The sequence below is a fragment of the Choristoneura fumiferana genome, chromosome 11 (assembly GCF_025370935.1).
Source record: "Choristoneura fumiferana chromosome 11, NRCan_CFum_1, whole genome shotgun sequence".
Taxonomy (NCBI): Eukaryota; Metazoa; Arthropoda; class Insecta; order Lepidoptera; family Tortricidae; genus Choristoneura; species Choristoneura fumiferana.
Genome location: NC_133482.1, coordinates 7,283,655 through 7,307,940, shown reverse-complemented (window position 1 = coordinate 7,307,940; position 24,286 = coordinate 7,283,655). Strand labels below are relative to the sequence as shown.

General features: G+C 36.1%; 1 protein-coding gene across 2 annotated transcripts in view; it reads left to right on the top strand.

Moving 5' to 3' along the window:
• The window catches only part of pnt (ETS transcription factor pointed), a 141,240-nt gene that overhangs the window by 23,616 nt on the left and 93,338 nt on the right, over nt 1–24,286 (top strand). For both annotated transcript variants that reach the window (XM_074094324.1, XM_074094323.1), the window contains exon 3: nt 6,421–6,541. In XM_074094324.1, the coding sequence (XP_073950425.1) occupies nt 6,421–6,541 (121 nt within the window). The remainder of the gene's footprint in view (nt 1–6,420; nt 6,542–24,286) is intronic.

Sequence of the window (24,286 nt, the reverse complement as noted above, 5' to 3'; positions counted from 1 at the left end):
TAATTGAATTTAGGATTATTTTACGGTTAAAAACTTTTTTACCTGCTTTGTCAACTGTTTTCAATTATTTATTAAATCTTCATGGTGTAAATTTACCTTTGAAATTTACTTACTTTAATGTTTACCTCAATATCTAAGTTTGTCTTTAAAATCAATAATTGAGCAGAATCGTCCTCTTCGACTCTACAATAAAGAAAAAGTGACTTTTCCCTTTAACTACTTATATGTAAATAGAATATCACTGATATTCTCATTCTTTTTTTATTGTAGAGTTATCACGCTATCAGAGGTTTAAAAAGTGGTAACCAACGCTTGTCTAACACAACTATGACCGATCGCTGTACTAAATCTACATATTATATCACTTTTATAATCAACTACCGAACTTAATGAACTACTTATTTCCAACAATTCACCTGATGGCCTGAAACGCGCGCGTGCGGCAACAATCAATCATCGCGCAAAGGAGTATCGAAAACAAACCGGAGTTCCTATTTCAAAGTTCCCGCTCTTTTATTATTTTTAAACTTGCCCGTGACACTGACGCTAAGCCACACTAATGAGTTTCGACATTAGCCATAGAGACGTTTTGGACTTTTTAAGAATGGGTTAGAGAGCTACATAGAGATTATTTTAATCTCAGATTTTAATGTATGTTTTCATTTAATAAATTACACTTATTCAATTTCAATGAATTCTTTTTGGAAGTAAAAGTGTTCTAGCAGAGCTCAAAATAGTTTAGTTTCTACTAGTGTTTATTATAACAACTAAATCAATTAGCTAACGCCCACAAGTAATTATACACAAAACTTTACCTTCATTCTTATCCCATTTACGAATAACCCTTAATACTTTCACTAGCCTATAAAATGTGATTGTGATTTAAGAGAAGCAGATCATTAATTACTATGTAGCATGATAAAGAACCCGTCGACAGTTATGACGTTAACGCCTTCATTCAGTAAGTGTCTCTGCCACGAAGAATATGATTTACGCTTTATAATTATATATAGTCTTTGATTTATGCACCCTTAGAATCCGTGTGATTGAATTGTACCTATAGAACAAATATTGAGATAGTTTTAAAAAATTAGGGCTGAATATTTTTTATTTAGGTCTAAGGACACATTGCACGGGTGAAATCGAAGGCGGGCAAAAATCTAGAAGACCTCGAGTTTTTTAGTTTTATAGTTTACTCGTAAGGAGAAAATAAAAACAACCCAAATTATCAGAATCCTGCACTAACATAAATACATACCTACTATGAACCGATTTTACCTATACGTCCTGATAGTAAATACTACTGCCAGCTCCAGAGATCACGACCGTAGGGTACTTTTATTTACCTACAGCCAACTGTACATTAGTTACTAATGTATAGTATATACTAATGATTAGTATACATACGTACTAGCTCCGTATTAAAAAATAATAATAATTTATAAATTGTTTTATGATATTTTTAGGTAATATCGTGAATTATCCGGTCGACCGAACTCATTAATCCTCCGACATCCGGCCTCTCTTATTAAACGGATAATGCTAGTTATCTGGCCGGCAGGGCATGACAAATATACGGTGATTTTTCTTTACATTTAGGTATTATTTGCTACATCATCACCTACCCAATTAAGAATTAGTCTTGGGTCAAATTGTTAGGGGGATGCAAAAGCGTATCTTTAATAATTAGGCGTGTACCTACAGCATATTTTTTTGCAAAAGAGTCTATTTTATTAATTCTTTTTTTATCCAAAAAAGTAAAAAAAGTACAAATCTGATGTACTGAAATTGTTTAAGTACTTAGATTAAGAGTTTGCAATGCATGTAATTAGTTGTAATGACTTGCTAAATGTGACTGATGTTACTTGGCCAAATAAATGAATATGAATATATAAATATGAATATCGAATAGCAAGATACATGTTTCAAAGTTTTGTTTAATTTATTGTTTATTTTAAACAAAAAATGAGTTCATTATTCTTATTTTTAATGTCGTTCTTAAAATTACATTTAAGCTATATTAAAAAAAACTAATTGAAAACCTAATCTTATCAATGAATAGTGTAAAAACTCAAAATGTTAATCAGTTGTTAAAAAGATTTTTTTCCAAGAACTGTGCAATTTTCCGGGATAAAAAGGATCTTTTTTTTTATTTAACTGGATGGAAAACGAGCAAGTGGGTCTCCTGATGGTGAGATCACCACCGCCGATAGACACCTGCAACACCAGGGGGATTGCAAATGCGTTGCCAACCTAGAGGCCTAAGATGGGATACCTCAAGTGCCAGTAATTTCACCGGCTGTCTTACTCTCCACACCGAAACTAAACAGTGCAAGCACTGCTGCTTCATGGCAGGATTAGCGAGCAAGATGGTGGCGCTTGTTTTAATCCAGATCCCACTACAGGTATACCAAATTTCATTAAAATCTAACAACAGAATATAAAAAATACATAGGTATTTACTTCCATACCAATTTTACGTTCCTTTCTATTATTCTCGATTTATTGTAATTTAGTAGTAAGTTTGTGAGAGAGACATTTTAAGCTAAAATAAATGTTCAAATGATGGATATACGCAGAAAAAGTATTAACCAAATTTTTTTTATAAATTCCCCATTGTCATAATATATGCCCTGACAAAATTACAAATCATCTCATATCCGATTCAAAATTATAAACAAACGCCAACTAAAGAAGATTATAGGTACCTATAACAGTCCAACGAAATAAAGGCATTAATTTGACAGTAATACACAAATGATAGACTGTATATCCAAAACCATCCCTCAAATCCCCTCGTAGCAATACTTCACAATCAGGAGATTAACAAAAGACGATAAATCTGTAGTAAAAAAGGCACGTGATATAGTGAGACAAGAGCGCCACTCCAACGAGCGACAAATAGACAATTAACCTCGGCAATGTGTTATCCACATCCTTTTTGGAAGTTTTCCTAACACGCCTCTAAAATGCCATTTATCGTTTTTGGGTTAAGCTTAGACAAACCTTCAGTAGACTCTATGTTACGCAGATATGTCTCTATGATCACTTGATTATAAATTGAAAGTTGCAGTCAATTTTCTACTTCTAATTTACGTAATTGTAGGGCAATATCTGACCGTGAATATTTTTTTTTTCAACCCTTACATGTTTAAAATTATTTTTGTGTTCAATAGGAATTACTAATACATAATACCCATTAACAAGCAAAAGTATCAATGAATAACAAGCACCGATAAAACATATCGGCACATCCGGTGTTGTTAGTTAGCTTTTTGCCATTAAGTATGTTTCCCCGTGGTCCTTAGTTGATTCAGACGCATTAGTTACCTACTCTATATTCATATAGAAATGTAATGCTCAAGTCAATGTCAATTTGGTTGCAACTCCCTTCTTCACACTCCGGTGACCGACGTTACTGTCCCTTTTCCGGACTAAAAATAAAAGTATTTGAAGCGTAATTTCCATTATTACTACTGGCATCCGTTTCTGAACAAGCACGTTAGAGAATTGTCACAAATGACTCTTAGATTTAAAGAATTTACCCAGGTTCGCTCTGGTTTATCGGTAGTCGCGTCGTCGCCTCTGACATTTCAATAGCTATTTATCTTTTCGGTCCGAAAAAATCAAGTAGCTCCGTCGTGTCAGTCGTTAGCTGTACTATTAGGAGGTGTAAGTGAATTGGGTTCGTGCCCTCGATGTAGATAATCACGTGGCAAGCAGGGGTGACCCGACCCGGCTGCCGTTAAAAATACTCGGCTGTTTACGGGTTAATCATCGCGCACGCCTCGGCGAGTATGTAATATACGTACGGTGATTATTTGAACTAAAAAACACATCAAAACTTGTCATAGATGATTTTCTTCTAAGTTGTTGAAGTGAAGTGAAGGTGACACAGAAGGTGACGAACCAAGTGATAAAGAAAATAAAGTCTTCGCTGATTGTAGTTTGATTCTTAATTCTCGTAAAGCTGGTTGTAGGTGTACCTACATAGACCAATGAAAGGAACTGAGAATTATGAATCCTTATGGTAATGAATACAATTTGACACACAGTAGCCCTTAAACCTTGCCTATCAATTCAGCCAATATAGGGCAACGTCTCATATTTATTTAAGTGATCACTTTTATACCTTGTCGCTTTGAGTCGATACACAATTTCGCATGGCTTTCAAACATGACGTTAAAATGACAAGGTACAAAAGTGTTCCCTTATTTATGACGTTAACTGTACTAGGAAGATGGCAGAAATGCATTAATATTCATTAAAACCATGCATTATATAATAGATTTAGAAACTAGTTGGTTATGATCATGAAGTCTGCTTATTCTCTGCCATGTGTCAGTTATCAGCAATGATATATTTGCTTACCTCAATGTAAGTAGGGAGATAATAACATTTTTATGTCTAAATAACTTTTATAAGATGACACGACAAAGGGTCTCATAGAGTCGGACGAACTTGTTGTTCGACAGATTGCCCCTGATTGGTCCGAGGGGGCCGCGCTGATTCGATTTTGACGTTTTTATTGGGTAATATTGATATACTTTGTGATTAGGAGCTATGTCAAGGGTCTGATACATTCAATTGGGTAGGGTCAGAACACCTATTGATATCTTATCAACTAACCTAGCCGTCGGAACTAAAAATACCGATTTCCTCCTAACAGAGAGTGCGCTTGAGCATCGAAGTTCAAGAGCGTTGTGGATTACTTAAGTACCTTTCGTGAAGCCGTGCAAGCAGACCGAGCAAACAAAATAGGACATGTAGGCGTGAAGCTTTCAAATTATCGACATATTTTTATTGTATTTGAAAATAACGCTAGTACCCACTTACATCACTTGAAGAAATAACCTTGACTGTAAACCATTGTGAGCGGTCAAAAAACCGGATTTTACTTGAGTTATTATGATCAAAGCTCATCGGTTCAATTGTTTCTGAATATTTTTAAGCAGTGCATGTCTGTACGGCGGAAGCGGATTTCGCTTTGTGAATAGAAAATCGACTTGACCGCTCGTATGGCCAAAGCAATCCGATTTCAATAATAGCCCAACAGCATGTTCCTGCGATCCAGCTGTACTATTTATAGCGCTTTTCGACTTAAAAGCTGAACGAACAACGTTGTTTGTAGTATGCTGCTTGGGCGTAGAGTAATGGGTCCGAAATGTAAACAGCGCAGTCAATGAATTTATAGTTATATTGTGACTCGAGGGCATCTGCGATTTTTCTCATATTTTTTATCGTTATATTAGTATGATGAATAATGGTCTATCTCACCTGTATTAAAAATATTTGTGTAACAATGTGGGCTAGGTTAGGTTAGTATAAGGCTAAACTACGGAGTAGGTATTTCTTTTCTTCGCGTTATTTATTTTCAACTGTTTGCCCAATGGCATGTGGAAGGTTATATAATATACGTTTACATTGTTCGAAAGAACCACGTGTACATTCTGATAGTCTTTAATTCACCGCCCACCTAGTGACCCAAATCATCCTAAGTCAGCACACAAAAGGGGTCTCAATAGAGTGACGTCAACGTCTTTGCACGCACTTTTCTCAGAAACCATAAAGAAAGAAATACGTAACGCGATTAATCTCAAGGCTGGTTTAGTATAATCATTTCAATTGACAATTACTTTGAATATTGTGATGTGAATTACTGATATTTGGTGACTTTTGTTACGTGCTAACTTACCTATATGATACAAAGCAAAATGAGATGTTACGGGAGTAGCTTGCAGAAGAAAACAGAAAATTCCTTTCTCAACTTATTAAAATAGAAAAAGTAACAAATTTGGAGTTGAAATAAAAAATACAAAAAGACTCCAAAAAAAAACAATCATAAAATAGAGTCCGAAAATTTGTTTAATAATTTATCTACCCTAACTATATTTACGAGATTTCGTTGAAAAACATAATTCGCAATTAAACCTTAACCGATACCCAATGCATAGTATATAAATAGTGTGAAACAAATCCGCGACGAAGTATCTGGTAGGTACCTTGTGCCCTAAGTAAGTAAGTCTCTTGTGCCCTCTTATTGTGAATAGTCATTTGCCTAAGTTACGAACCTACGAAAAATATTGGCATCTGGGGACTGTTTGCCTCTTCTTTTTTATTAGAAGTTTTTTGCTGATTATCAAACTTACATAACATAATAGTTACCGCATATTATTTTATAGTACATATAACCTTAACGTACTAAAATGCCAATTAAAATTGCCCTCGCCTCGCCTTTGTACTTAACAACTTTTCATGTAACCTTTTTGTACACACATACAATAATCAAACAGAATTAAAGTTCGTGATAAACAAAAGATACTTAAGGGTAAAGGAATGAATTTTTAAACACCCTTTTATACCACGAGTCAAATCTCTCTCCAGGCGGATGTTATTTTAACCCAGTGTGATATTTTCCAGTGCGATGAGGGCGGCGGTGCGGTGGAAGGCATCAAGAGCGAGCCGCCGGAGAATGAGGAGCCAAGGGCGATGCAGAAGGTGCCGTCGCTGTCTGACCTCTCCGATCCTGAGGCTTCACTAGGTAAGCTCCAAAAAGTTAATATCAAAGCTAAAGGGTCCGAAAATGTATTTTATTTGTTGTGGTGACCAATCGTCGCGAGTTATAAATGAAAATCCAAAGAGCGATTATAATAATATATCTATATATAATATAATAGGTACTATAATCTTAATCGAAGGTTCCCGATAATAATAAGCCAGAGTTTTTGCAATTTCGATAGCAAAAAATACAATAAGCTGTTTTATCGCTAGTTCCAACAGATATATACGTAGATCGTACTAAATTACATTTTAACGTATAAATAATTATTCTGTGCAAGTTCTACAGAAAACGAATGAATTTTATAAGTATATTCACAATATTTTACAAACTGCACATGTCAGATAGATTTCCCTTCGCAATAAGCTACGTACCTAAACTGATTTAAGGCGACAATGGAGCAAAAATTTGTCTAAATTCTTCCCCTAACGCGGCCGAAGGTTGCCTTGCCTATTACAGCCCAATCGCACTATCATAGAGCCCCGGTGTAAATCACCAGCAGTTGTAGGACCGGAAGCCAACGAGGTGCATCCGGCGGCCAACTCAACTCATCCCTGGATGCATCTGAGGAAGACCCAATTGTATATATCCGAAGAGGAATAGAATCATTAGTAAATAAATAGCTTTACGTGTATTTCTGCTTCAAAATTGCAAGAGAGGTCGGTTTGCGACTTTTTCAGCACCATCTCAGCCTATATAACGTCCCCTGCTGAACACAGGCCTCCTCTCAGATTGAGAAGTCTTGAGCCGTAGTTCCCACGAGGACCCAGTGTGACTTTTAAATTCATCAAAAAAAAAGTTGCTAATTAGCTAAATTCGTTTTCAAGCAATTCATTACAAAAGTTCATACCTGTGTTAATACCTACCATACCTTTAGTTAACTATATGAAATTAAAATGTATACTCTATTGTTAAATAACTTAGCTATGTCTGCGCTTATTTAGCTTCTGATTCTAGATCTTAACATTAAAAAGCCTTTGAAAAAAAACTTTATTCCAAAGGCAGATTTTCATTTTTTTAATCCATCTGATCCATTCATGAATGTCACTGCCAATACCTATTCATCACGAGCTAATGGAATTGCTACATACTTCGTCTACTAAAACATCTAAATAGATCGCTTTGCGGTTACAGAGCTAGGATGATTAGCGAATAGATGAAACCTGAATAGAATAATGTGCCGCATCCTCGTTACGAGCTGCAGCTTCAGAACGCAACCTGTTGTTTTCATAACCTGCTACAATTTTCCCTCGCTTTAATTCTTTTATAATAGCCTATATAATATAGTGTTCCACTGCTAACCAAAGGCCTCCCCTCTTGATCTCTACAATACGGTCTAAATTCGACGAAATCAAAACAGTTGTATCCAATGCTTTATAGAAGTACTAGAGTTTACCCGCGGCTTCGCACGCGTAAACTATTCGATCTGGTAATTACAATTGAAATTCCGGGATTTTACAAAATTCCCCGGGATATCCCAAAATTTATAACGTGATCTTCATTGAAGTTGTGTTAAGAACAACTGTACAAAATTTCATGAAACTAAACCCAGCCGTTGAAATTTCAAGATTTTATCCCTATCCCGTGGGAATATTGGCATAAAAAGTAGCTTATGTGTTATTCCAGACGTCCAGCTACCTACATACCAAATTTCATGACTTTAAGCCCAGCGGTTGTCATTACGAAATTTTATCTCTATCCCGTGGGAATATCGGGATAAAAAGTAGCCTATGTTTTAATCCAGGTTATAAACTATCTTTATGCTAAATTTCAGCCGTTTCTCACTCACTCACAAACTTTCACATTTATAATACTAGCCTGTTACCCGCGTCTCCGTCCGCGTAGAATTCGTGTATTTCTATCCCGTGGGAACTATGCAATTTCCCAGGTTAAAATTATCCTATGTCCTTTCCCGGGACTCAAACTATCTGTATACCGAATTTCATCGAAAGCGGTTCAGCGGTTTTGACGTGATGGAGTAACAAACAAAAAAATAAACAAACAGATTTACAAACTTTCGCATTTATAATATTAGTGGGAAGTAGGATAATACGTGTAAGTCCATTTCATGTAATTTTCGGCTGCCTTAGTACTTAGGCATATCACTAATTTATTCAATGATCAATCTAGTGGTTTGATCTAGGTTTGGGTGATATTTGTATAAAGAATGAATAAATAAAAATATATTTTTCTTGACTACATACATTTGAGTAGGTATGTATTTATTTATCTGTTGCCTACTTCTTACCCATAGTACCTACCAATTTTGATTAATTTGGGGTCAGGTTATTTTTTTATATGACAGAGGAAACGGCGTCATTAACCCCTGACTTTTATTTATTTAATGAGTTTATTGATACAGCCTTCCAAAATAATAGTTGCGGCCAATGTCAGTTAAGTTAGTAAAGAGGCGATCAAAAATTACTGCGCTAATTCGAGATTATTTATCGCATGCTGCGCAAAATGCACCAAATATCACAATTTATGCGTTTCGAGACATTCGCGTCACAACACAACTCACACCTAATTGTAATTAAACGATCTTACGGGGGTAATGAACTGTTCCAAACGTGTCTGAAGGCAGCTCCGGGGTGGGCCGCATACGGGCCCATTGTTTCGTGTGTCTGTCTGTATGTATTCAACGTGGGAACGCATATGTTCATTACGGTATTTGTTTTGAGTAACATAGTACCAAAACATTACCAAAAAAGTATTCAAGCGAAGCATGGCGAGATTAAGGCTGTACTTGTGTAATGAAATTTCTACACAGGGTAGCGGGTCGCTGCAGGTGAGGAATTAAACCAAGGTTTTGGTGCAACAAGATGTTTATTTCTAAGGATACTCACAATTATCCTGCTCCCATCAACCATACATACACTGTGTATAATTTAAATCCTACTTCCTTATGAAAACTAAGGGTCGTGAATGCAATTGGCCAGTGATTTGTGATTACTTAACTATCTGTATAATCTAAGTAAAGGTAACTCCTATACCTCGGCTCCGAAGCTGCCAAACCTGGCTGCAGGCCACTGTGGGCCACTCCAAGACGCCGCCTCGTGCTCGACGTCCCAGCGCCAAAGACAGTAAACCACGCTGGGCAGGCCAACAAGCTCCACAGCCGCCAGTGCTCCTTGAAACACAAGATGCTTTTGCCACAAATTATAAACGACAGGCTGCCAGCTCAGCAGTACTGCTTACAGCAAGAACACTTATTGCAGACACGAATTAGTCTGTAGATCGAAAGTGAATGAATAGCGTAACACGATACATTCGTTCGTTCATTCGTTCTGAATGAGCTGGCTCCGTCTCGGTGCGTGCATGGCGTAATTAAAAAGCTTTAGAACATTTAGCCGAGAGAGTTTGCCACCCTCGACGTTTGTTTGCATACTTTCATCTACCTATAATTTAGAGGTAAAGCTTCTTACAAACATAACTTAAAAGACTTAGTATGGCATTGTTATAATAGTCAAAATAGCTAAAGAAATGATGATGAGATTTCGATATATCGTCATCATCGTCATCATAATCATATTAGCCATAGGTCGTCCACTGTTGGACATAGACCTCCAGTTGCTCCTCCTCCAGTTGTGGCTTGCATCCACCGTGAACCCGCGACTTTAAACAGGTCATCCGTCCATCTCGTCGGTGATATTTCGTTCGATATATCGTAAATTCTAAAAACTACTGCAGACATTTAATTAAAAAAAAGTCTAGCAGACCAGAATAAGAAGATCAAAGGCTCCAGGATGATGATCGAGTTCAAAACAAATTATTTCCTGCAATAACTAAAATATTTACGACAACTATCAACATTACCACGTCAAAACATTATCATAAGCTTATCTCCTCGCTAATCGCTCAAAAATGCATTATCAATTGCAAGTACTACGTATAGGTGGAGTCATTCACGATGACGCTTGCCGTGGTTTTTATTACAATGACATTAATGTCTAATTTTGACAAAATCACGCGTCTTCGTGGATGCCACTAGGTATATGTAGCTACTTGTCAAGCCGATATTAGTTAGGTATGATATCGACGCAGAGACAACGCTACCAATTTGCTGCTATCACTACATGAGTCACGCACGGTGGCCGACCGTCAGCTATAATATTGTGCCAAATAGATCGACTCTATCAACTAACACAATTTACATTGTAACAGTGAATTTTTTGCGCTTGATTTGATACTAAGAAATTAATACAGCTACTAGGGTTTTTCACTAAAAAAGAAACATACGTTTTCATTCCTGTTCATATAAAATTTTCTTTGATGATAAAAGTTGCAAGGCGCTAAATGCGCATAAAAAGCGTTGTTTCCAGAAGTTTTGACGTTTCTATAGAAAAAACGTGATAAAAAGTTTGTGAAGATGTTTGTTACTGATTCATCAAATAACGTCTGAACTGATTAAGATGAACTTGTTATGAAGACAGTTTATGGCCCGGGGACATAGTATAGTTTTTATTCTGAAAAAGTTGCATAATCTCGCGGGATAGCGATAAACTAAATTCATAGCAAGAACAGCTAGTATTTAATAATTACTGAAAATATCATATTTTTCTTCAAAATAGACTTCTGAGCAATGACAAAATGTACACTCATAGTCGTAAATGATTGTCATCAAATCATAAAACGCTAAGTGATTCACGTTGTTCCTAATCATCATCTGTTTTATTCTTGCTCCTGTAGTCACTGTTAGTGCGAAATACTTGATATAACTAAAAGAAAGATGGTTAGTGAAATTGTAGACATTCCTGAGAACACGATAGGTGTCTCAGGCGGCGCGGGCGCAGGATGTTGCGGTGTCCACTTCCCCCGCGTGTTGATCACCACGCAGGATGTTGCCAAAACTTTTCCACGCTGCTTTCCTCAGTAAACCACCTACTAATGTTACATTTCACTACACTCACCTACATAAACATAGCGCTACTACGTATTATGTCTATTAGGCACATTGTACGATGTTTCAAAATATCATTCATTATCACATGATCATTCATAACATTCATTCAATATTCGATAATACATACTTCCATTGATACTCCGACGCACCTTAATACTATAATCTCTTTATATCCCCGCGACACCGCGTGAAAATATACGATGTAATAATATTTGGTTTTACGATCTTGTTGTACCTCCATTATGTGATCTAAATTATGTAAATCAGAAAGTGTCAAAATACTTGTACATATTGTCCAAACATTTTTTATGTTTGCTGACATTGTTTACCCACCTAATTGTGAGCACCACGCGTCATCTCTGCCCGTGAATGATCATGACACAAAAAACATTCTCACGGAATCTATGTTTGAAGGTTATTTATAAAATAAATCTCGACTATTTTTATAATATCCGAACAAAAATTGACATTTTATGTGGGGTAACAGTATACTATTAATGGTGTGGTAAGCAGTTTTTTATGCTCCATCGAGTGGAAACAAAGTTTCGTATGTCACCTGGTTTTTGTGAGAATATGCGGGACTAAGAACTTTATTAATGGAGAGATAGAGCGTTAATTATTACTGAGAGTTCGCGTTTATTTAACTTTATTTTGTGTCGCCGAGACACATGTGCCGTTGTCCCTTAACCGCTTGTGTGTCAGATGGCGTATCTTTAATCAATGTTGGCAGATCGTTTTAATTAACTCTCGCGTCCTTTTTAGCAATTCATAACTATTCAAATACAATTTTACTTTAGTATTCCCACGGGAAGCATATGCCTTTAGCATATTCTCATGAATGTAAACGGTTTTAAGTTGAATACTTAGGTTTAGCTTTAGGTTACTCAGTTCTCTTAAACTTGGCAAACACAAAGCTTTATACAAACTATTTCTGTTAAAGCCGGTGTTGACACAAGAAAATTCTCAGATCTGACTCCCAGGCATGCTGGCTTGCATAAACACGTGTTGAGCTCTCACACAGCGGCGCAGTGACTAACGCCGACACACACAAAGGAGTTTCATTCATTGGTTAGCTTTTGAATGGACGCGAAAGCTCTCGAGGGCTATGCTCGCCTAGTACCACGGACCGATCAGTCGGCGGACATGTTGTTTCACTCGTTGACCGACAATGAATGACCGCTCGATAATTTCTGAGCAACGCAGGGAGCCGGCGACTCGTAAAATGTTACATTGTTTTTATCTTAACTCATATTTTTATGTTTTGTGTTGAATAACGATTACAATAACTAGTAAATGTTACGTTATTCCACAGACTGTATTGTAAAATAAATCTAGATATGTAGAGATCCAATAATTCAGTTTCTGAAAAACTACGTTTGCAGTCTTCTTTTTCTTCTTTCTTTCAGGTTGAGAAGTTTTTTTTATTAACAGCAGCCTAACGCTGTAAAGATAGCTATGCAAAAATAAGATAATTCATATCATATCCACTTTACCTATTTATAGAAACCATAAAGCAATTCGTATGCTAAGATTATGACAGTGCATAAGTAAGTAAAAAGTCTGTCTTTTTTCAATTGTTTCTTTATTGCTGACTTTGACGATCAATGATCACTTCAATGCAAAAATGAATGCTATAAAATTGCTTGGTAGAGTTTTTTCCAGGCTCTTTGTATGTATAAGGCAGGCAGTAGGTGGTTTGGTTTTTACTTTTTACAAGTTTTATTATATAGCTACGGGTAGTGGAATTAACTTGAGATTTAGTATAATTATAAAAATTGGATGTCAAAGCAGTACGTTTAGTACGTAGACGTAACGGACGTAGAGTCAAAAAAAAAACAAAAATTAAATAGTTACTTACAGAAAAAAACGTAGGTATAAGGAGACTTACACATACAACTCTTTATAATCAACTTCAAATTATATATTTATTTGTAATTATATGTTTAGATCGTATAAATATATTAAAATATCTAATAAAAATTAAATAATAACTAAAAAGTTTGTATCAAGAAAATTTTTCACATAAACTTATTCAGAGTTTTTCTAAACGAAAACTTTCCTCTATAGTATACAAGTAACGTGCGATGGGTTGTAAGGTTGTTTTTTTTAAACTTAATTACTTACATACTTGTCATAACACTCTTATTCATTAACTAAATATTTCGGCTATCAAAACATACGTACCTACCTACCTAGTGAAATTTTGGCTCATAGTAACCCAATAAGGTTCGGTAACAGATTGTGAAAAGTAGCTTCGTATCTTTATTAATACATTGGTCAAACTTTCAAGTATCAAGAAAATTACTTTAAAATATGTAAGTAGGTACTTTACATTTTAGTATCTTATCTATCAGCCACAGATTTACAAATAATATCTGCACGTCTGTGGCGGGTAAAGAACCTTTTAAAAAGCCGTTTTTCATTTATTTTTATGGTCGGCTTCATCGGCTTACTGAATGAAGCGAACAAAAAGTCAGTAAAATTTATTAATTTGACGTTAGTGTTGGGCAGCTCATAGCGCATGCGCGGTGCGTCCAGCGATGCTTGCGCGCAGCTAAATGGGCTGCTCGTCACCTCTCCTGCTACTGTGTAGTTTGCATACTAAGCGGATTACTAGACGTATATCATGCTAGTACTCATATATAAATAGGAATAATAAGAGAGCTTTTATTTGTTTATTTAAAAAAATGTGTACCTATGTGCATTCTCATTTAAACTGATTCACTGTTTTGATTAAAAATTATTATTATTGCACACCAACACAGTAAGCAGAACAGAAAAAAGAGGTATACATACATAGAGATTTTCTAAGGTAAGCAATAGGTGGCCTTATCGCTTCAGAGCAATATCTTCCAGGCAACCTTTACAATCCACAGAGGAATACATTTTAACAGGTGGTGCAATTTACAGTAGATTAGAGCAGTATCAAGAATACATAAAACTAACATATACAATACACATATACAACAAATCTAAACAGATAGATAAGTACCTAGATAGATACCATAATAACATATAAATAAGCTAAAACATATGTATAATATTACCTATCAATTTATTTTCAGCATTTATATACTTTTTACATCAAGTAAATTACATAACCATCATTAGTAGGGGCCACATTATTTCCTAAATAAATTACGTTCTGGCGCTTCACCGGCTGCTACCGCGGCGCGCTCGCTTCGCTCGCTCCGCTCGCGCATTGAGGTCGCCATGTAATTGTAGGATTTTTGTACCTAAAATAATTTATTTGTCTTGCATTAGAGGAAAAAAGTAATGTCATGCTGATGTATATTTTAGAATTATCTGCAGTACTAGTTTTGCTAAACATTTAGTTTATTTGTATTGAAATAATTTAATTGATGTACAAAAGTATATAAATGATGAGAATAAATTGATAGGCAATTATTTATTTGATGTGCAATTAATAATATTCCTTTTTTTAATAAAGCTCTATCAGGCGCTTAGGCCTTTTTTAAATGTCTGAAAAATGGAAAAAATGTGCTGATAAATGTACGAATACTATACACTGTTGAAAGGAACCATAGAGATGTTCGTATATTTTAAGCAAGATATTGTTATAGATAATTTTAACTATAAAACTAACGTGCACTTTTAAATTAATCCTTCTGGCGGTTCACTATGAATAAGGTAAAATTAGGTTCCAGGAGAAAATAAAGTGAGGCAAATTCATTAAAACTGAATTTTCGCACATTACACTGAAGTTTGCGACCTATATGATTTATAGAGGCAATAAATCTGTTGCTGACTCGTTATGATACACTAAAGACGTTTGAAAACCTGCCAAGTTGCGGTAACGAACATAACAACACAAGACCACAGCACAGCACTGCACATCCCACATTAAAATTAAAATAACGATAAAAAAACTGTGCACTCTAAATTTTTGCGTAACATCCATGAAATTGCCCCTATAAACAATCAAAACAAAGAAGACAACTAACAATAAACATTTTCGTACTTGGTAGAAATCCATCGCACTTCTCTAGATTGTTCAATAGCTTTTCTTGCGGTCTCAAATAATGTTAGGCACAGAAATAGAACTCTAAATCAACATGCCTGTTTCTCCGGAGACATAAAAATAAGGTTTGTAAGCAAATGTGCGCCTACGCTTTGTTTCTTCTGTTTCGTCAGTTTACCGCGCGCTCGGCAGTACTAGCGCCATCTAACGTACGGTGGTCAAGTTACGAAGTCGTTTGGCGTTGTCGTTGTGCACGGCGCAATAGTTCGTTGCACACACGATAGATGGCGTTGTGCTGCGAGTTTTGTACTGACTTTGAAAGATGGCGCCACAGAGAACTCGACATTTTTTTTTATAGTTGAAGACAGAGTTGCAGACACTCAAGGGTTTTTATTATTTTCTGTTGTTTTCGGTATTTAGCTACTTTATTTCCAAAATGTTTACCTTTTTGGCTTACCTACCCCGATAAACATAATGCAACTGGATAACTTGTTAAACCTTGTTCATTTTCATCTACATGTAATGATAAGATCTTGCGTTATAGGCATTGCTAGTTTGCGTGTGTGACGTCACGGGGTAGGACGCGGAGGGCGGGGGAGGCGTGGGAACCGCGCGGCAGGTGCGCGCGCGCCGGCCACTGATCCTTCACACACACGCACCGCAACATGTTTTATTCTACGCACACTAGGGTGTTTCCGTTATTGGGAAACTTTTTCAAGACCCTGCAAATTCTAAATTAAGTGTAGTTGTTAATTTGATTGCAATCCTGGAGCCCTATACAATTTTCTCACTCAGTATTTTTAGAACCTAAATGTTTGTCTGTCAACCAACATGCAGTTTTTTAAGTGATTAGATAAGTACCTACAATAATCTTGAATCCTTAGCTTTCTAATCTTTAATAACTAAACTTTAACTTAAGCTAGTAAGCTTAAAGCTATCATGAATGTATTAAAACAATTACCTGATTCTCTATCTCTTGGGAATTTAAAAAACATTTTTTATCTGCCTCTTTATGATCCTCAAGAAATGTGTCTCCCAAATTTCTAGTCTCTAGCTCCACCAGTGTGTATTGCATGTCAGTTAGTAATTATAGATTAGTAAGTACGTAGATAAGTTTTCCTGAGTTCATATCGCATCCTACTATTAGTAAATAAGTATATGCAATGCACCCTTTCAGTTCAATCAACTTGTCTTATTTAACACCTCTGTTTACAAAACGTTGATCATTCGCTAATATATTTTAATTACGACATATCAAAATAAACTATGGGTTGAATTGAAGTGAAGGGGGTGATCTCATCTTAGTAAATTTGAACTGAACATCAACTAAAAAGCTTACTAGCTAATCTGCTGACTCGCTAATCTCACTATATTAATCAAAACTAAAATTGGCATTTACGTAAATATAATCTAACCATTCAACTCTACTATAAAATAATGATCTAAAACTGTGGTTGAATTTTAACCTTTTTACCGCTTTTTTTACTACTTCACTGCCACGAAAGCCTGAATCAATCAATTTTACTTCAAAACTATGGTTCTTAAAAACAGACGGCGATCGCGATGCACAAAACCCCAAAGAGGTGAATTTCATTAAGTGACATCAAAGCACCCTCGTCGCGGCCGGAGAATCTAATTTTTGACGAGTTTTATTGAATCTCTGCCCCCTGGCGGTCACTAAGTAACCTAATTGACTACAAGCTTTTATCGCCAAAGGTTTTTAAAAACTTCTCCAATGATTAGTTCGCCTTTTATCTTTGAGAGGACATCGCTGCTGTAATTTGTTCAGTTAAGGGAAATGGAGACAAGGTTTTACTTCGTTCGATTGCCTTTTAATTAGGGGCTGATATTTTGTTAGGGCTGCTACTGCTACGTACCGGTGCAAATGAATATTTCTAAAGAGAGGTGAGCGATTCACTCGTTCATTATTCCTTGTAGGGCTCTACATAAACATTTCACTTAATCTAATATTAAGAATTATCATAATTATTATACCTGACAATGGTATGCGCTCTACGCCCTTTAACTCAAAAACGGTTCAGCGTATAAAAACATAATCGAGAAAAAATTACTTTAAAAAAAATCTTACAATTTCGGTATCGTCGTAAATATTATTAATTAAGGGTTAAAACGATAGGAAGCGAAATATTTGCAAGAACATGTGTGTTGCCTTTGACTTTGAGTATCTTCAGACGTAGACACGAGGTCCTATAGATGAGCCTTTTGAGGCAAGTTTCAGAATAACATTATAAAAGTTTAAGAGTTCCAATTTTTTTATTTTTTTATTTTATTTATTGAGAAGGGAAACAAACGGTCGTATACAAGAATGTGTACAGACACACGTATGATTAACATAAGACCTACAATTTCCTTAAATTGTAAATGTGCTAAATACAAACTAAAAAGGATTATAACTAAAATTATTTTATGATGTCGGATTCTGTGCTAAAAATGTTATTGAATTTTGAAACGTTTTATTTTGGATATTAAGGTAACTTTCGGGATGTATTATTATAATACGGATTTCGACATCTTAAAATTAATATTATTATTTTATTTCTTAAGTATAACTACATACAATGAGAAATATATTACATGCAACATTATATTATATTTAAAGATGCATGCGTCAGTGACATTATAGTTAAATATGTTGTTGAGAAGTACCTACACAGTTACACATTATGATATAAACTAAGTATGGCTAAAGTTGTAAGTTTAGAAACAGTTGTGTATTGTATTGCTAATCATTGGAACAACTTCTTCAAAGATAATATAGTACTATTAAAAATATCAAAATTTGTTAGTTTTACATTTTTATTAAAAAGTCTGCAAGCACGTCTGATAAACATATTATGAGCTTAACATGTTCTGCTAGTAGGGATAGAGAACAATTCCTTTCTGCGACATTGACGAATAATTATTATGTCTCATTCCGAGGTTGACTTAAATTGTTTATTTGTACTTATATGTACTTATTTAGTCTTATTATGCATGTAATACTTATACAATTACATTAATTACCTAGGTATTTCAATTGGCTTAATAGTTGATACTAAAAACAACGAGCACTTGATTAACTTAATTACTTCGTTAATAACAGGACGTGCTGCTGCACTGCTTTTGGTGATCAATAAATTGTATTGTATTGTATTGTGCTGTGCAAATCGCCTCAATAATAACTGTATTTTCGAATAAATATGAAATTATTGTACCTAAGTACCTAGTATCTACTTGAAAGTAACCTTAGTTTTTAAATCTTCCGTGTTTTAATCAAACTTAGTAGGTATATTTCGTTGGGTGATAAGCAGTCGGCAGTCACTAAATGAAAAAAAAAATAGTAGAATATTAACCTTAAGATGTTATGTATAAGTTTGATTATCCCCTATTGACTTTAGATGATAATTAGTGGCTTTTTCTTGTCGCCCGACGATTTGTACTAAGCATGTACTAAGTAAATCGATCATAAATTATTCATCATCATCATAATTGTAGTCGACCGAGCCTTCTGATATAAAACAATAAGGCTCATTGTCATATTGACTTGTGGGTGAATGCTTTGACGTTTTAAAGGATACAAATGACATTTAAACTTAGGGTGGTAAACCAATTTCGGTAAGCTGCACTCATTACTAATCCCATGTTCTTTCTCAGTCAGAAAGTAATCTTACTTTTATGCCTACTTCTTTTCGGCCTATGTTCCTACAGGCCTCCTCTCAGAATGAGAGGACTTGGGTCATATTTCCTAACCCGGGCCCAGAGTGTATTGGGAACTTCACACACACCATTTAATTTCTTCTCAAGTGTGTGCAGTTTTCCTCACGATTTTTTCCTTCAACATTTTGCACATGTATTCTGAAAAGACAAAGGTGCGATTAATTATATTTAATATTAATACGTCTTACCCAAGCAGCACCCAACCAACACCCAGATATAGAACAGGCAGACCCAAGAGGACATGGCGGGACGACCTGAGCGCTTTTCAGCTGGATTGGCAGGTGCATGCTCATGATAGGGAGGAGTGACGAAAGAAAGGGGAGGCCTTTGTCCAGCAGTGGGACATAACTATTACAGGCTACATATAAAAAAGTCTTGCTTTTGAAAATTAAATCGACTGATATTTTCATAACGGTCACATGTAAGAATACTTTACGATTTTGTGCCTTGCAATGGGGCGTATACTTATACCTGTATTAGCTGAGATGATGATGATGACCTAATCTAAGTGAAACATTCAAAAAGTTTAATTTTTCCATTTTATTATAGTTTTGCCATGTCTGTCTGTCCGTCTGTCGGTCTGTCTGTCTGTCTGTCTGTCTGTCCGCGGCTTTGCTGAGGGACTATCAATGCTAGAAAGCTGTAATTTTTCACGAATATATATGTGAACTATGCCGACAAAATGGTACAATAAAAAAAACAAAAACAATTTTTTTTAGAGTGCCTCCCATAGACGTAAAGTGGGGGTGATTTTTTTCTCTCATCCAACCTTGTAGTGTGGGGTATCGTTGGATAGGTCTTTTAAAACCATTAAGGAGTTGCTAAAACGATTTTTCTATTCAGTGATTTGTTTGCAAAATATTCAACTTTAAAGTGCAAATTTTCTTTAAAATCGAGCGTCCCCCCCTCTAAAATCTAAACCGGAGGGTGGAAAATTTAAAAAAAAAATCAGGATGGTAGTAAGTATATCAAACTTACAAGGAAAACTATAACGGTTAAGTTTTCTTGAGAATTATAGTACCTAGTTTATTTACTCATAGAGTAAATAGCAGCCTAAGGTATAAAATATACCTAAACTGGGAATATTCCGAAATCCTTAGAAAAACATTACTTCATTTTTTCGTAATGGCTACGGAACCCTATTTTGGGCGTGTCCGACACGCTCTTGGCCGGTTTATTTAGGAAAATGTTCTACTCATATTACGTTCCCGCGTACTTTACCTACGAGCGTCTGCGGCGAAGCAATTGAGAGCAGTAAATACCCCGAGGCGTGTCGGGGGGCGTGCGAAGCTCTACTTAAATCGGGACTGAACGTTGATTAATTGTTAATGAGCCGAGTGTTAATCGCTGTGTTCAGGTTAACTACTTACCGGTCGTAACCATTAACGATATTTAATTGCTGGTTAAAACTGTTGTCTGTTCATTCATACCTCATAGGAAAGTTCGGGAAGTTAGAGACACTGGCTCATTTGAATCAAACAATTATCCAGCAGCAGACCTTAATCTATATAAATGTTATTGCATCTGCCAAAAGAAAGATAGTTTGAGTCGAAAAACCTAGACCAAGCGAAAAAAAGGAGTTTTCAGTACCAATGTTCTAGTATTTGACATGATTATGCCCGATAGATGACACCCTGCTGCCACCTCTATTGTCACACTACTGGGACAGTAATCACCAATCAGACGTCTACATAATATACCTTAACTAACGTGATCTCAAGCTTTTTATAATACTGATAAGTATAAGAATTTTATACAAAACTTTCATAACCATATTCCTCGGTCTTTAAATTAGGAAGCAAAGTGACAAAGTTCCTTATCTTAACACTGGACAGACAGACAGACATGGCGAAACTACCTATAAGGGTTTCGTTTTTGCCATTTTGTCTAAGGAACCCCAAAAACACACACGACCTGCTTTATGGTATAGTGTGTGGTATTTTTCTCTCGATTCTGAGCAAACTACATACAGGTTTTCAGTTATTTAATTAGGTACTTAATACCATGGATAGGGAACCAACGACGTTTGGTTGTAGCTTTTAGGATTTTGAAGGCATTTTCTTTTAACTTTTACGTAACATTAGTTGCTAATGTGCACTGGTAACTGTTAACTTTCGACCAGCCAGAATTAACACAAAGACGGGAAGCCGCGGTCAAAGTTATCAGGCCGCCTCAGACCTGACAATAAAGCATTCAAAATTCGATACGATATTACCATTGTCACCTTCTGTAGCGAAAGGAAAACTTTTTGGCGAACCATTGCGAAATCTTAGGTCGAGGTTTGACCGATAGAAACTTCCCTTAAACCTTACTTTAAACCAACTGAGTTTGAATTTCAAAAATAAAAAGGGCCTTCAGAAGGAAAGAAATAAAAATGTGACATTATGTGACCCTACAAGGGTTACAACAAAAATAAATTATAACGACATGTTTAAAATGTGTAAATTATGAAATGCGTGTAATTTTTGTTAGTTAGTGAAAAGAGCAAAAAAACGCACAATTTCGGCCATCGATTTCTTTTATTTAAAGCCAGCTAAAAACCAGACGTAAAATCAGTCAATGGCCAAAACAGCCGACCCTTTCATAAGACGCTCATTACGTCAATTCTGCAAATGACTTACAGTAGCAGTTCCAATTGAAGGTTTGACCGTTTACTGGGCAGCTTGTAATTTCATTGTGCGCAGTAATGGAGTCAAACTTGGGTTAAACTCGTGGATCGCGTGCGCCGGCACAGAGCCGGTGTCGAAACTCTGCCATCAGGCTAACACTGAATTAATTAACCGTTCATTTATGCCCATTTGTTGCTTTGCTTGATCTAATTTATTATTTTTAGAAGTGTAATAAAACATTAGGTAATTAGTAACAGTTAGCACCGCTAGAGGTTACTGATGGATCGACTTGTTACATTTAAACTCTGTTTTAGTTATTAAAAATTACCTCTTAATATACTTATCTATAGACTAAAATTCAAATAATTCTATAGTTTAAAATAAGTCATTAACCGATATTTAAACTGCCTGATTAACTTTAAAATCCCTTTTAAAATGTAACTTTATCCACTAACAACTTTGTCTTACAGAATCTTAAACGTAAAACCAGTTGCTAACCTACCACTTATTAGTGTTAGAGTACTAAATAAAGCGTAATGATATGCACTTTGGTGTCACATTACCGTCTATCGGTGGCATAAAATTATCGTGACGCGTCGCATGTGAGCCGATAATGTGGGAACATCGACGCACCTGCGTCACGCCCCGTGTGACACTGCCTTAATCGAAAGAATAAACTACACTTAAACTTAGGTACTTACTACAACTTAGGGAAACACAATGTTGCAGTTTCTTACTTTACCTTTATAGATAAAGGTATGTTATCGTGTAACTTGGACAGGAATCAATGGGAAAGAGGGTAGACAAGAAGAGTAAGAAAAAACATTTATAGCTCTTAAAAAAACCATAAGTATGAGCAAGTAACTGTTCATTTAATATGTGCCAAAAGGCTCAGGTTCAGCATGTGCGGGGAGGACTGCGCTTCATCGCACTGGTTTTCGGCCTGCACCTCACAACACAGCACAAGCAAGTTGCTTCATTCGACATTGTCTGAATTGTTATATAGTCGATTGTCGTACAGCCCACTTCAGGACGCATTCTTCTTCTCATAATGAGTCCCACGCAATTCCAGTGCGTTTGGAAACTTTACCCAAGTACACACTTCATTGAATTTCCTCAGAGATTTCCTTCACCGTAAAACTCATGATAAATTTGAATGTAATTTTGCAGATAAATTCGAAAAAGGCAAAAGTTGCGAGCCTGGGCTTTACCTACTTAGTATAATCCAAGTAATAGTACATTGTGTCTTAAGGGCGGTAAACAGGGAATTCCGAACGAGAGTCTATTAGAAGCCCGAAGTCGAAGACTGAGGGCTTTAATGTTCGTAATTCTAGTACCGCCCGTGCGACATACAATGTTTTTCATCACATTTGCGAGTAAAATTGTATATTTGTAAAAGAAAAAGTAATATTTTTTCAAAAATTGCCGATACCGCTGACTACGCTCTTGGCAGCGCCAGCCTCCGCGCCGCCCTAGCCCTACCCCAGCCTGACCATGCGCCCGACGTGCGCGCGCCGCGCTCCTGCAGGCGCTGCAGCACGCCATGCAGTATCACACTCATTTACCGACCTTGGGCTTCATGACAACAAAATTTGTACGGTCTATGACTCATTTACCGACCTTGGGCTTCATGACAGCAAAATGAGTACGGGCAATGACTCATTTACCGACCACGGGTTTCATGACAAGAACATTAAGGTCGAGGGTTTTATTTGGGGGGTTGCAACCAAGGTAGCCTGCATATTACGACACTGTTTACAAGCAAGTGTGATGAAAAAGTTTAAAAGTAGACTTATTGATTGAAAATCCACTTTAGTATTGTAATAATGTAAGGTCGCATGCAGGGGCCCCCTAATAATAGCTCAAGCAGATTTATTTATAAAATAACTAAATGAATTGGATTTATACACTTTGCACGTGTACTACGTGCCTCGTAAAGTTTTGCCGCGCGGAGCCTCGCAACATTTAAGGCCGCCACAGCTTTTTTTCCGGAATTATCGTGATACTGTAGGCTTTAATCATTACCCTAACAGTGACTTAACTCTCTAAACCTTATTGATTCAACAGTTAGGAACTTTACTTCGATATTTTTACCTTGTTTTTCCATAACCTATCATCAGTTTTAATGCTAAAGGATCGTCAAACCATGCCGTACTTCGCTAGTCTATACTTAGGTTCGTAGCGAATCAACCCAGCTAATTGTAGCCTCAAACACTTCGACCAAAATAGATTGAAATCTCTGGAACAATTAATAAATCTCGTTTATCTTCAAGTGACCGTTCGTAAATACAGGGATTGCTAAATTGTCTTTAATTAATTTTAATTGAGAGTCCTTTGGGTCCTTCGCGCGGAATGTTATTGCAAACGCCCGCATCGCCCCCATAACCCGAGTACTTAAAAATTCACATCAAAACTACACTTTAACAAAAACAAATAATTGATTTCTTTAGTAACCGTATTTTACGACGATGAGAAATAAACATCGAGAACAGAAACGTAATTCTGCATCCTGTTTA